Below are 15724 nucleotides of genomic sequence, written 5' to 3'. Positions count from 1 at the left end.
ACATAAAAGCACAATAATACTACCAGGGTAGGGTAACCAGACTTAGCATATAAAAATACAAGACCCCCAGCTAAATTTGGATTTCAGATCCTTTTCAGATGAAATTTTATTCTCTGAATTCACCTTTAACTGATGTCTTATATTTTATCTGGCAAACCTAATCCAGGCTGTAGAGATTTAGATTATAGGGTACCTAGAGGGACGGGTAACTACAGACCCCTTAGACAACCTTACAGAAATATGATTTCTTCTCAGGCAAGATTCTATAAAGTATTAAATAACAGGGAGTTCACGATTACACTCCCTGTCAAAGGTCTGGAGTTCAGTTTTCTTGTTCAGTTAAATATAAAATCATACACTTTACTAAGCAGCTCAGTTGAGAATAGGACCTCCATCCACTTGCAAAATCTGAGCTCTGACAGGACTCCCAGTCTGAGGGTCCCTCAGCCTTAGCTCTGGTGGACTCTGAGGCCCCTGATGGTGTGCGAACTCCAAGGAACTGATGGGAGTGGCCCTGACTGTGCAAATTAACTTCAGTTTTACTAAAACACTTCTGCCAAAATGCCCTACTTATTTCATGGAAATGTGACAACAAATTTAATTTGTTTCTCAAATTAAAAAAAAAAATTAAATTTAAAAACGTTTCTCAAATTAAAAAAAATTGTTTTAATTGGAAGATATAAAGTATAATGATATGGCCACTGCAGAATTACTTATAATGATGACTATTTAAATTGAACGCAACTTAAATATCCAACAATAAGTAATTAGGCATGTCACCTGTAGCACAACCATGAGCTGGAACACTATGAATATTTTAAAACGTTAAAATTTGAATGACTTGTCAAATGGTTTTATTATGATTTTAAGTAGATAAAAATGTAAAAACTACATGCTGTGTAATCTCAGCTATATAAATGGTATATTTAAGTATAAATTAAAATTCCCTGAAATGCAAATTTACCAAAATGTTTAAAAGTCATAGTCTTAGGATGATGGATTTATGAATAATTTCTGTTATTTTTTCTTTTATACCTTCTGTTCTTTTATAACTTGTACAGTGAGAAAGATATTTCTAAAGAGAATAAAAATATATGAAAGAAATTTTAGAATTAAAAAATACTTAAATATAATGATAATTTGGTAAGGTACTCCAACCAAATGGACAGTATTGATATGATAAAACTTAAGCATCTGATCAAAAAAAATCTAACACATTCTGGCATTGGGAACAAGATTTAGTACTAGGGTTCTGCTTGAGGGGATCTGAGTGTTCAAGATCACATGAAAATTTAACCCTAAAACTTTCAGTTTGATGTTCAAAATGTAGAATATCGACAAAGAATAAGGAGAGAGAGAACGAGAGAGAGAGAGGGGAAGAGTAGTGAGAAGATGCTGGGCCACGATGGAGAAGGACCAGCCATGGGAGACGAGGGAAGGGATGTGAGGTGGAGACAGGGAGCCCGAGGATGAAAATCTCGGGTTATTTTGCATCCAGCCAGAACCAGGGAAATGGAAGTAAAGTCAGTGCATGAAACCTGAGGTCTGAATACCCTCAATACTCCCATTTCTGGAGCCTCCTCCCCCAGTGACTGGTACAGCAGCATGACCCAGCTGGGAGGGATTTGGATCCCCCAAACGCAGTGCGTTAGCCATCAAAGCAAGCACTACTGCCCCTGGGCACTCGAAGATGCCGAGCGGGGGGTCTTCTTGGAAGTTTGCTTGGCACTGGCATATGGTACCTTATGTGCTTCCAGAACTTGGAATTCAGGGACTGTTTGTTGGCCACGAGGTCCTCCCTCCACTTGATGGTCCCCTGCACTTTGATGAGATGCTTGAGGGAGTCCTGAAGCTCCCCAGACTGCAGTCCGCTGGGCGGGCACAGAGCCTCCATTTCAATAAGGATGGCCTTGGAGTCGTTCCGGATGAGAGTGTTGTGCAAGGCGATCTCCCACTCGTAGGCAAACTTCTTGCTGTGCATGACCTCAGGAGTCAGGATGAAGATGTGCCGCCTGCTCTTCTGGATGCTGGTCTCCACTGTGGTTGCTACATCTAGTGATAAAAGACATAATGGAAGGGGTAAGAACACACTCAACCCTTTCACGGTGAGAATATCAGCCCCAAGCCTTCTTCTCTCCCAGGCAGAACAGTCCAGAGTCCTTCAGTTCAATGGGAACGTAGAGATATGTAGCAGGAGACTTCGAATTCAGGTTCACTAGCTATCGATACATATTATCTTCTTAGAATATTAGCTTACATGTTGTAAAGGGACTTAGATTTTTAACTCTCTTAGTACAGAACATTCCATGCAAATGCAGCAGAACACACGTTCTTCTCAACACACATGGTATATTCTCAAGGCTAGATTATGTGTTGGGACACCAGACAAGTCTCAATAAATTTAAGATGGAAATACTAGCAAGCATCTTTTCCAATCACAATAGTATGAAATTAGAAATCAACTACCAGAAGAAAGCGGGAAAAATCACAAGTGTATGGTGAAGAGCATGCTGTGAACACCCACCGGGTCAATGAGCAGAGCAGTGGTTACGAGAGGGGGAGGTACAGGGAGGGCAAAATGAGTAAAGGGGGCCACGTGTATGGTGATGGATGGAAACTAAATTTTTGGTGGTGAGCACGCTGTAGGTTGTACAGAAGTAGACATACGTTGTACATATGAAACTTCCATTAGATGAATGTTACCTCAAGAAAAATAAATCTTAAATAAATAAAATAAAAAGGGACGGTGGGGAAAAAAAATAGAGTGCAAACTCAGGAACCCTTGCTTCTCTGAACTGACTAAAGTCTCTAGGGAGTCCCGGATCCACTTCATCCCCTACTAGTCTCTGTTTTAGAAGCTGATTTGATCCAGACTAGGGAAATCTTAAGGAAGATCAGATCCCCTTATCAAGTCAGCGTTTATGGATCATCAACTCCATGGTGATTTCACTTAACTTCTGGGTGGACTTAGAACATGTAAAACACCCAGCTCTCAAGGCAAGGAGGGGGCAGCATGATTAAGGAAGCACAGCCATGAACAAAACAACTCAAGACATTCTTAGGCCGTGGAGGCTAAAGACTGCCGGTCCACATGGTCTGAAACAGGAAATGAATGTCGAATAGCGCCCGACGGAGACCTTGGGTCAGTCGGGATCCTAACAAAAAGCTCGGCACTCCCAAAAACACTGACTAAAGAGAGTCTGATGGAAGGACAGTTTATAAAAGACGTGGGCAGAGCCAAAGGAAATCAACAAGAGGTGGTGCAGAGCCCCACAGCAGGTGATGTCAGGGAGCCACGACTGCCCTCCAGGTGTGAAGGGAGGGGAGCGGTTATGGAGCCCAAAGCAGGTACGTGTCTGAGGATGGCCAGCCGACAGGAGCCAGTGTTCCAGCAGAGGGGGGCACAGCTGCCCAGGGGACCCCATCCAGAGGGAACAGGGATGCACCCTGCCCTCTGAGCACCTGCCAGTGCCTCCCATTGGCCAAGCCCAGTGTGGAGCAGAGAGCAAGGGGGTGATGGCTTCCATAAGGATCAGCCACCAGGCCACTGGATGGAGGAGGGTGCAGAATGAATTTGAAGGAGCAAATGGAGAGTAATTGTCATGGGAAGAAATACACTGCATGGGCCAGTCATGAACTTTTTCTAAGGGAAGAGTGAAGTTTGGTGTTGTTTTGTTGGATTTTGTTTTACTTTGGTTGAGGTGAGGTCAGAGGACATACTTGAGAGAGGGGGAGGTGGGAAACTTTTCCAAATGAAAAACAGCACGATAAAGGCCACACAAGCTTGAGCACCAGTGAGCTGGCACTCACGTTTGGCTGGGGAGAGGTGTAACTAGAAATGAGGTTGGCGGACCTAAGAAAGAAGAGATGGAGAGCATGTAGCACCTGGTGTGACATCACAAACAACTGGAGTCCCTGCAGCCTCATAAGCAGATGTGTAACAGGCAATGAGCATCTGAATACCATGACATTACTCTCGACTTGCAGGGGTAGCCAGTGGGGAGAGCTGAAGGAAGAAGAGAGCCTCGGGAGAGAGGTGGGTTACGTTTTCCTGAATTGCGCTCTATACGTGTCTCCCAAGCTGGTACTAGGCCATTAACATTATCCAAATATTGCAGGATAAACCAGATTCACCTGTCGTGTATACATTTAATTCCATAGACACTTGAATCCCTCTTTGCGGTAGGAATGCCAGTTTAAACTCACAGTCTATTAAACATTGACTTTAGAGGACTTACACTCATGATGTCCCTGCCTTATTCATATTCCACACACTTCCTGGTCCCTGAGGAATTTGAGAGGGGCTAGAAGGAGGGTTCCTAGATACCTGACATAAATATGGAAGGAAAGGAGAACGACTACTGAAATGCCGGAATTGTGACCCAACTGTCAAAATCACATGAAATCAACTAGGAATATTAAGAAACAGAAGACACAATTCTATCTGTTCTTTTGAGGGTATAAATTTGCAAATGTTTCACCAATATAAGGAAAATCATAAAGACTTTCTGAGTCCTTTCAAATATTTTAGCCAATGCCTCTGGATAGTAGAACAAAATTCCTTGGATTTCAAGTCCTCCTTCAAATCTTTTAGAGGGACTTCAGAGATGTCAGTTATCCTAGTGGTGGACATGGGGAGTGAAGTAGGGGCTGGACCCTACTAAATCCACAAGCAAGGATGCCTTATCCTGTCTTCACATCACTGACACGACTGTGAAGACCTCAGGATCAGGGTGGTGACATGGGGGCAGGAGAAGCAAAGAGTAAGTACCTCCTTCTTCTGGAGAAATATTTAAAAGCTCTAGTCTTATGGCCTGGAATAATAAGTGCAGCTCCTGATGAAGGCAGGGATAAGACCACCTATTACTTACTTATCCTTCTGAGTGATGAATGTGAATTTCTGTCCCTGATGGTTGTTGACAGTTTTACCTTCTCCAGGGAGCAGATCTCTCCCGTAAATGTATAAGCTGTAGCCACATTTATTTTCAAGAACGTCAGGCAGAATCTGGTGAACAAAGTACTCCACAGAGCTGGCCCCCTCTGGACTGTTTTTACAGTTCCGTGGATAGATCACGTAAGCATCATAGGTCTTCCCATCTGAAGATGAGAACAAGGAACACAATATTATTACTTGGTCCTCAAAAATTCTCATTTGATTCTTAGTAGACATTCTTCAGGGAGTTTTATGGCTGTTGGTGAATGTATCTCATGCCCCCAAATAATCTAGAATCCAGAGACGATGACAACAATCTACTGCCACAAAATGTCATCAGGGAACCAATCTTAGTCCCAAAGTTCTCCTTTTTACTGTCTCAGACTGAATGATAGAAAACAGGCAAGAGCCTGACTAGTTGAAACCATATTGTCAAGTTTGATTAATAATCTATTAATAAGTATTTATACTCATGGCTAAGGGGCTTTCTGCTGTGCTGAGCAGATCTCAATTTTAGCTTTTGTTTTTCCCACGGTGAAGTGAACATGCTAAAGAGTAATTAACGGTGGCAAAAGAGTAGAAGTTTTTAAGGGATCTGAATTTCCCAAAAATCAAATAATTAGCTCTAGTTGAGTGACCCATATGGAAAATCTAAATTTTATCTGCCTCCAAATGAAAGAACGGTGTTCGTATTTAGCAGGCAGTACTGTCTTCTTTCATGGGTATACATCTGTAGGTAGGTAAGACTCTTTATGGAACAGGGTTTCTGGTAAAATACACTGCATTCTGATGGACCTTTCTAACCTGTTCACATCTGGAAAACGGGAACAATTTTGTTAATGTTTTGACTTCCATAAAGTTTTCCCATTTTCCAAAATGCCCTTTCTGGGCTTGGAGCTGATTCTGCTACTGGGGATTTAGTAAGAACAGCAATTCTACGGGGGAGAAAGTTGGAGCTGTTGAGATGAATCTCAGAACCACAAGGAGTGACAAGGCAGGATGGAGAATGTCCTCTGAGTGGACTCAAAAATGTTTATTGATAACGTGCTAGCAAGCCAAAGGGAATCTGTGTTAAGTAGCATACCTATTAAGAGATTATTTGATAAACAACCAACAGCCCTTATAGAACCTTTTCTTTTGAAGAAAACTTGAAACTTGCCACTTACCGTTCCTAGTTTTGTGAGGTCTAGCTATGTCTCTCCAGAGCAGAATAATCTCAATCCAGAATGCTTTTAGAATTATCACAAAGACATTGATTAGCAAGAATAATATGCTAAATCCTGCAAGCATGTAGTAGGTGATTTGTTGATCCGCTATTCAAAAGATAGGGGGAGGAGAAAAATGATCATTATTATTCCTAAAACAGGAGAAAATAAACAAATACATGGATGCTGGCTTCCACTGGGAGTATGAGAGATTTATACAAGGGATGCCTACATGGCATTTTCATGGCTGTTTTAAGAATCAGTAAATTAATGTTTAGTGAGCCCCTACTCTCTGCAAGGCACCAGGCTAGGCATTGTAGGGGATTTTCAAAGCATAAGAGAAAGACAGACACATGTAAACTTAGCTAAGATTGGAAGTGAAAGCATTAGTTTTAGCTAGCAGAGGTTTTAGGAAGGTGTGCTCACGCCATGCTGGATTGGGCAGTGAAGGCTTCTTGCAGAATAAGGTCCCTGGAGGATGAGTAAGATTTAGATAGCTGCCAAAAAAAAAAATGTATTCCTGGCAAGAGAGGATGCTGTGAGCCCAAGGGCAGAGATGGGAGTGTGTTTTCTGAGGAAGGGGGATGATCCAGTTTGGGGAATTACTGGAACATATGATTGGAATGGTGGGTCTAGGGCTAGGCTCTGATCAGATTTGAGGCTCCAGCTAAAGCATTTTGTCTCTATTCTGGTCATGAGAGCCATTGAATAGTGCTGAGTGGTTTGTTAACAGTGGAAGTGGTTTTCAAGCAAGATTAATCTGATGGTAGTGGAAGTTTTGTTTCTATGACCCACAGGTCCTCGGAGTAGAATGGGATGAGAGGTTTCTGCAGTATGGGGGGTGAGAAATGAGGAGGGGCCAGATTCATGTAATAATGAGAAAGGAATGGACAAACCTGGCGTTGGCGGCGTTAAGGAGAAAGAATCAACAGGTCTTGGGGACTTATTGCATCTGGGGTTGGTGGCATAGGAAAGCAGGGAAGAAACAAGAGCTATCTAAGTCTCTAATGAGTATTTGATGAAGTCAAATGACTGGGTTTTAGGTCCTAAATACGCCCTGTATTTCCCTTCTGATGAACGTTATTTAGCCATCACTGAACTTTTATCCTTACTCATTGCTTCATAATATATATATATGCAAGATGGTCCCCGTATTTATTGAATCAGATATATACAAATTGAATGTAAGAACTGTGCTCATCAATAGTATTTTTGGCTGTTTTAAGTTTACTTCCCTCCTTAGAATCGTTAACTATCCCATCTTACAAATAGTCCCACTTAAAGACAAATGTGAAAAGACTCTCAAATGAGACTTGGCTAGATAGCTCCCTTTTCATTTTCATCTGATCTCAAAACACAGGCTCCCAGTTTTGTCATAGAAAATCCCTGGTCTGTATTTGCAAATTCCTTCATTAGTTCATCAGCTCCCTGAGTATCCACACTATGAAATCAAGAATGACCAAGGTGGGGACTTTCCTGGCAGTCCAGAGGTTAGGACTCAGAGCTTCCACTGCAGGGGGTGTGGGTTCGATTTCTGGTCGGGGAACTAAGATCCCACGTGCTGCATGGCATGGTCAAAAATTTTTTTTTAATTAAAAAAAATAAAATAAAAAAAGAATGACCAAGGTGAACCGATCCAAAACTGAAAATTGTGAGTGAGCCTAGCATCTGCACTGTCATCAGTTTAAACGATAAATACTCCCTAAATGGATTATTTCAACAGGATTCCTTTCCAGGTCACTCTTTCTAAAAATCCTATCTGGATGCATGCCGGGAATCCCTATTTCTTGTGAAGTAGTTATGCACGTGACTGGCTAACTAGAAGAAAGAAGTTAATCCAAGACATTAAGGCAAGTTGAAGTACAGTATCTTCCTAAATGTTAGTTTTTTTATAAATGTATAAGTAATCCTTGTATGTGTTGACTAAACACTGAATACTTTCTGTAAGAGCTTATAAACAGGAAACATTGCTTGCCTTTGAATCCTGGCTCTGTAACTGTAGCCTGGCCAATTATTCAACCTCTCTTTGCCTCAGTTTCCTCATCTATAAAACTAGATGATGGTAATAGTCTCTTCATCGTGGATTTTTGATAAAATAAATGAAAAATTATATGGGAAATAATGACAGGTCCTGGTACCTAGGGAACAATGAGTAAAATGTGTACTATTATTATTAATAGTATCAAATGTTTAATAATATTTAATAATATGGGGACACAGGCTTTTTAGTTTTTGTTGTTAAAATTCAGGACAATGTGTAATTTCTTTTATTGTATGATTAGAAATAAAGGAATTCATTGTGACCATTGAGAGCAGTTGTAACAATTTTTGTTTAATTGACATAGTTGTTGAGACAGAGTATAATTGTGTTGCTTTGAAGAAACACAGGTGAAAGGTAGCATATACAGATGAATTAGAAGGAACAAAATCACCAAGTACATGTAACATGAAAACAATTCCAATACACAGGTACCCGGAGAACGGTCATATAATGACAACGTGAGAAAAGCATGGGGATAAGGACACCATGGCAGTGCTAGGGGCGGAGGTGGCTTCCTCTTTCCTGTGGGATCTTCCGTGCCCACCAGAACCACAAATGTCACCCTAAAATGACATCTCAACGGGGTCCACATGTCCTGGGGTAACACAGTTATAACTGGCAGAATCCTGATGACCCATGGAACATGACAGCATTTAAAATCATCTACAGTAGTCATGATTCCGTTTGTTTTATAAAAGCTTGCAAATCGGTGGTTAAAGTTGAATTCAAACAAGAAAAATCCCAAGCACCCCCTCGGACAAAGACTAAAAGACCTTATCTGACTGGTGGTCTGTTTTCTCATCTCTCCCAATCATGTTGTGCCTTTGTGGGTTTATCCAAATTAATCTGGACTATACCCCACTTAGGGGTATAAACTGGGAGTTTACCTCTCCCTATGACTATGTGACAAACACATTAAATAATTTCTACATAGTGGTACATGGAGTGACAAGTAAAAGTATCAAAATTTTCTCCCCACCCTTTATTACACTGGATTAAATGCTACATCTAACCAATGGGGTGTCTTTATCTGGACATGCAAACAAGTGAGGAAATTGACAGGTGGTCAGGAAGGCAATGTTTGTAAAACTACTTTTCTGCCTTCATTGTGCATGCAGTGATATATGGAGAGAGTGGAAGCAAGTTGCCTTTGCACCCGAGAGGAGGGGCACATCCTCACGGACTTGTTTAACGCTGTCTGGACGTGCTGAGGATGGAAAACACAGTGAATGGGGCGTGGCTTCGTTTTTGTCTTGAATTCTCTACACACAATGTGTCCTGCTGTTGCCTACACCCAAGACAGATCTTTTCTCCACCTGCCTCCAATTTATGAGATGGACCACTCTGTCTTGATGGATTCCCCTGGAGCCACACTCCAATACACTGTTCTCTAAGAATATGATTCAGCCTATAGTTGTTAACAGCAAACTCAGGTGACCCAAGTCTGAGAAACATGCCTTACTTGGATTTTTCCTCCTTAGTCTTACGGTGTGCGTGATCAGGCCACGGAAATTCATGGCCAGACAGTCGTACTTCAGTGACAAATCCTCTTCTTTTACATCCGCTATTCTTAACACGGCAGTTAGGCAAGTCAGCTCACTGCGAGAACTAGGAAGACAACCTGTTACTTTCAGTGCTTACTTTGCAGTTGCAAACCGTGTGGGAAGGGAAGGGGATGCTTTAACTGAGATTGCAAAATACCTTTGATTTTGCTCTTGCAACACTTGTATTCTTGCTTCACCGAAGTCCTCAACGTTGCTTCCGTTAACCTGCCACAGGATGTCAGCCATGGTCTGAGAGCCTTTCCCAAAGCAGGCAGAGCACCTTAGGTTTGCTGGTTTTCCTAGATGAGAAGGAAAGAGATTCACCAATAAAATTCAGTTCTGCAGAGAGGATTTAATTTAATTGCATGTGAAAAAAGAGTCATTGAACGTCTAGTGTGTGTCATGAATTGATTCCCATTTCCTTTCCTCATCTTCAGCACCTTCCTCCTTCTCTGCCCTCGCTTTGCCACCTTCTCTGTCTCCCGTCATTTTCATTCCACTCACAGTTCAGGCTGAAGCTCAGGCCCCTCTCTCCTCTCCCCTGCAGTGGAAACTATAGAGGCTTCACCAATGCCACGTTATAATCTAAGATTTCCCCTTACTACGCATTGCCATTTCTTTTCCTTTTTTTTTTTAATTGGAGTATAGTTGCTTTACAATGTTGTGTTACTTTCTGCTGTACAGCAAAGTGAATCAGCCACATGTATATATGTATATCCCCTCTTCCTTGGATTTCCTTCTCATTTAATGGCTGTCTTCCACTCCTTTCTTCTCCTATGGAATTCCCTTCATCTCTCAGTAAGTTACCTTTGTCGGTAAAACCGTTTCACCTGAATCAGCCACAATCCCACTGCTTAATCATCCAACAAGAGCCTCTCCACTCCCACTCCTGTTAATCTGAGACTTCCTCATTTCAGAACTAAAAGCTTAAGGGCTGATTCCTGCCTTGGGTTGGGTACTCAGCTGTCCTTTACTGAGTTCTTCATCCCTGTGTCAAGAATGAAGCATCTGGGGCTTCCCTGGTGGCGCAGTGGTTGAGAGTCTGCCTGCCAATGCAGGGGACACGGGTTCGTGCCCCGGTCTGGGAAGATCCCACATGCCGCGGAGTGGCTAGGCCCGTGAGCCATGGCCACTGAGCCTGCACGTCCGGAGCCTGTGCTCCGCAACGGGAGAGGCCACAACAGTGAGAGGCCCACGTAACATTAAAAAAAAAAAAAAAAAAAAAAAAAGAATGAAGCATCTGAAGAGGGATGAGGAGCTTAGAGTCTCCAAGGAGGTGACAACGGTATAAGCAAACGATCAGAACAAATGGTATTCTAGTGTTTTAATAGAAAGATAGACAAGTGGCATGGGAATATAGAGGGAGACATCAGGGCAGGGAGCAGGGCTGGTGCTGGTGGGCCTGGACTTGACCAGATGCTGGCTCTGATCGTGCTCCCTGGCAGGTAAGGAGGCGGGCAGGGGGATTTCACAGAGGAGGGGGTACTTGAGCTTCATGTCGAGGGATGGGAAGGAGGGCATGGGCGAAAGCAGGGAGGAACGTGGAAACCCTGCAAAGCAGTAGAGCAGCTCTTAGGCAGTCAGTGTGGTTTTGCTTTACGTGCTAAGAACTTTGATTATGACCCCATTCTCTCAGGGAACCAGGAAAAGCAGAGACGGACAGAGGCATACAATCTGGGTTCTCCTCCATCATCATTTATTCACGCCACACCCTTGGGTATGTCATTGAGCCTCTCTAAGCCTAAGCATCCACAAGCATAATGTGGGGACGATATCTACCTCCTTGGATAGTTGGATAGAAGTGAGAGGGAAATGAGGTAGCACACATGAAAGCACGAAAATAAATAAACAAAATAGAGCAAAGTGCAGTACAAATGTAAGTGCTGTACGTTGCTGTGACCACATATTCCTATTGTTAGCAAGGGCCCAAGGTGGGTGTTTCCAAATATGCATCTCATTTAATCCTCAAGATCCGCTATGGTAATAGCCTGACCCCTGCTTGGGGAATGCAGAACAAGGGTCATATGGAAAGACTTTCCAGATGAAACATTTACAGTACCCTTAAAGTTTTCTTACCAATTTCCACTTCCTTTGTTTCATTCTGTGGAGGGGCTATAATTACTGGAAGCAAAGAAAAGCTTCGCTTATCTGAAATCAAAGACAAAAACAGAATATAAATATTAGGCAAGCGTTGGGTGGTCATCAATATAAAGCTTGTATTTTCATATTTCTGTCCTTTTTCACAGTGAAGTTTCTCAGATTTTTCTCATTGTGATCCATGGCAACAAATACACATGCATACACACACACACACACACACACACGAAACAAAAACATTCAAGCAATACGTTCTCTTACTACCTATGATGTTTTTTGATATTTTCTATTCTCTTTTTATCATTAAAACAAATGCCATCCAAAGCATTAAATTAATTGCATGACACAGCAATTGTCAGAAAACCACGATTCTATAGGATAAGCATAACGAACGCTACAGGGAAGAGTTCAAAGGACTCCTGAAAGTGATAAACACATAAGTCCACACTTCTGCTCACAGCTTTCCACCAGTGTGTCCCCCCCATCAGGAAGTTCAGATTCCTGTGGCACTGACACCTAGACACGGTGAATGCACGGCTGCATTCCTGCACCCCTTGATTCTCATTTATTTCGGGATGGTGTGATTAAGGACCCCTGCAGGTTTTGATGTTGAACACTGAGAGATACTAACACAAATGTGGTCCAGCGATGCTTATTTTACAGCGGTGGGGCACTGGAAAACTACAAACAGAAGCTCTTCTCCACTACTGCTCTGCCCTGAGAAATCTGCCAGACATACAGGTCCTGCTGCATCTACACCCATAGATCAAGCTCTGCTAAGGAGACCCCAACTCTTTGTAGATTTAACAGGCTTGACTGTGAAGTCTCACCCCTGATGGACTTTTATAGAATTTAAAGTAATTTTGAAAAAAAAAGTAGAATTAAATGACCTACTTAAGGTCCTGGAGGATGATGAAAGCATTGCAAATCAAGATTGAAAATCAGCCAGCAATATCTATGTATCTCTTTATAAAGCTTCTCACTCAACTTCTAATCTGGCTAGGTATGTTAGAGATGAAATAGATTTTCCTCTATTTACAGAACCTCTGACAACAAATTGGGAGAAAAAGAGTTAATCTTGCTCTCCAAATAGTTGTATTGCCATTCAAAAAAATGTTAGGTTAGCATTCAGATCACATTATCTTTGAAAAATTAAGCCATAGAGGAGAGAACAGATGTGGCTTTGGATTAGCAGCGTAATTTCCCTCCAAAATGTCTTAAATCTTGATAGTGCATTTAGAAAATCTCTTTGCGTCACATTAGAGAATACACGTAAGATGAGTCAGGAGGAAGTTTGGGGAGGAGCATGAAGTACTGGCAAATCAACAAGAAGGACACAATTTCTGTCACATTATCTTTTTTCAAGTATTGCATTTTGTTAAATTCAGTAGCTTACCAATAACTGTGAATGACCTGGTTGCAGTCACAGTATAGTTGACTCCATTTTCATTGTGCATAAATTTACATGTATAATCACCAGTGTCCTTGCTGTTTGCATTGTCAATCAGCAAAAATGACTTGTGTGCTCGGTACCTGGATCCTTGAAGAACTTCACAATTCTGAAATGAAAAGTTCCAGTCCACTTTCAGTAATTCTTTACTTCCACCTATTTGGATGGTGTAATTTTCATCTATTTCCTGCACGTTTCCTTTTACCTTAAACCACTCCACAGGTGCTGTCCAATTGTAGAGGTCAATTGTAGGACAATATATTTTGGAATTTCTTTCTGATCCAGATGTTGTTGAATATAACAGAAAGTCTGGAATATCACAACCTGGTTGTTTTTTATAAATGGTGACATTCACATATCCAGTCTTATTGGAGGTAGGACTATTAAAATAAATCAAACAATTTTAAAAAAGTCACTTAGCATTATGAAATAACTTAACCCAGCTCTAACTTCTACTTAATATTGCTTTTCTTCCTAAAACAATGGACAGAGAGTGGTTCTTCTTCTAAAATAATCATTAAAATCTAGAGTTTTAAATGCTTTCTGTTACATTTTAGGTAAAACACAACCCCCACAGTAGCCTTTAAAATGATTCCCTCACCATTTCTGTATACACTGTATGTGCTGTAACACCGAGACCTGCTATAATAAAGATAATTAGTATTTATTAAGAGTTTACTGTGTATCATTCATTTTATTCTTGTAGCCACACTTTGAAGTGGGTTCTACCATCACATGTATTTTACAGATGAGGAAACAAGGATGGAGAAGTAACTTACCAGCAATGCACAGCTAACTAGACACTGTGACTTTGAAACTAATGCTGCCTGACCTCAGAAACTCGGCTCCTAACTGTACCCATCTTGCCTTTTGACTTAGTTCATCTGACATCTCGTACGTACCAAACAGGCACAAAATCACAAAAGTTGGCAATTTACATGTAGAGTAAGGGACTTGTGGGCCCCCAGTCTCAGGTAAACTTCTTGGGTTTGCCCCTCACGTGGGAGGCACAGATGACCCCCCTTTTATACCCATCGTAAGCCTCCTGACACCCCACATCTAGGCTGCTGGTTTGTTCTGATCTGGAGCCCAACGTGAGCAACTGCTCTCAGTTTTCCTGGTCACTAGAAAAGCTAGGCCTTTTTCTAATTGGGCTACAAATTAAGCCCTGTCATTATACATCCAGAGAGTTCACCATCACCTAAAGCCCAACCTGACGGTGTTCCTCGGGTTCTCTTTTATTCCAATCACTTTATAAATTCAACTGCTGCAGAGAGGTCTAGAAAGAGAAGGGAAGTGAGGCAGCTCAGACTATCAACTCTTAAAGACAAAGGAGCAGGACTGGATAATACCTTCTGATAATGCAAGTATAAAATCCTGAATCGTTGACTTTGGCTGGGAGAAACTTAAGACGTTCCCCTGAGGCAACTACACGACTTCTTCTCTGGGTGGTAATACGTTTGTTGGTTTTTGAGTAATACCAGACCACAGGGTACCGAGATCTTTCTTGTCTGGGACATCTCACAATTAAAGCCTCATTTTCCAGGCCCCAAGATGATTTGCCTGCAAATAAAAAAATATGTATAAATATCATCCTGAAGTGATCATATAAAAAGGATTACAATTTCTGTATTCTAAATATCCCCTTCTAGGATTAAACTTAGAAACTGGTCACACTTTGAGAAAGAATAAGTAAATGATCTAAGATCTTTTATGAAATATTCTAATGGATACACAGATTAGTGATTTAATTTGGAGCTAAATCCTTCACATTGCTCCAAAGGAAAGCAGCCACATCATCTACACAAAGCATGTTGTCAGTCAACAAATTCTGTCAATACCTTCTATGTGCAGGCACCATATTAAATTTTGATGTATTTGAATATGTAAAATTAAAATTATGCTATATTTGTTATGAAGAATTTATCCTGATAGATTGGTGATGAAGAATGGCTGTAGAACATAAATGAATTTTCTAGGTTACCATTCAGCTAGAGCAATTGGAAGCAGGCAATTTAAAACTAGGCAAATTGTTTTTGGAATTACTTAATTAAGATTTTTTAAATGTCAGTTCAAAAGGAATACTTACTAAATGTAGCTGATGTGGAAGGTATGAGAATTGTTAGAATTACCAAGACCCAAAGTCCCATTCTCAGTTTCTCAATCTAGAGCAAGTGTTGGTAACCGATTCTCAAGATGATTCAAGTCAAATCTGTGACATACGACGGTGAAGCTCCCCTAGGTGGTTGATGGTATTCCCTAAGATTTATAATTGGGAAGAGTTGTCAGTATCTCTGACAAAAAGATACCAAAAAATAAGTCATACAAAATCACAAGCAAAATATTTACAGCCATGGTTTTTACTTGCTCAATACCCCACAGGAAAATTATTCATGAACAGATTTTTAATATGTATAAATACGTATAGGAGCAGACTTCAGACATGTATCATTA

The 15724-nt window shown here is 41.2% G+C and overlaps 1 protein-coding gene across 1 annotated transcript; it reads right to left on the bottom strand.

Moving 5' to 3' along the window:
- Positions 1-1667: 1667 nt before the first annotated feature.
- On the bottom strand, positions 1668-15420 carry IL1RL1 (interleukin 1 receptor like 1; the record flags this gene model as incomplete). The annotated part of the gene is given in 11 exon segments (XM_079720604.1): positions 1668-1711; positions 1714-2052; positions 4930-5097; positions 6100-6246; positions 9642-9787; positions 9881-10022; positions 11800-11871; positions 13217-13379; positions 13476-13650; positions 14623-14833; positions 15360-15420. Coding segments are annotated over 11 exon segments (1668 nt in total).
- Positions 15421-15724: the final 304 nt, after the last annotated feature.

The sequence above is a fragment of the Hyperoodon ampullatus genome, assembly GCF_949752795.1.
Source record: "Hyperoodon ampullatus genome assembly, chromosome: 15".
Taxonomy (NCBI): domain Eukaryota; kingdom Metazoa; phylum Chordata; class Mammalia; order Artiodactyla; family Ziphiidae; genus Hyperoodon; species Hyperoodon ampullatus.
This window is presented reverse-complemented; position numbering and strand designations above follow the sequence as displayed.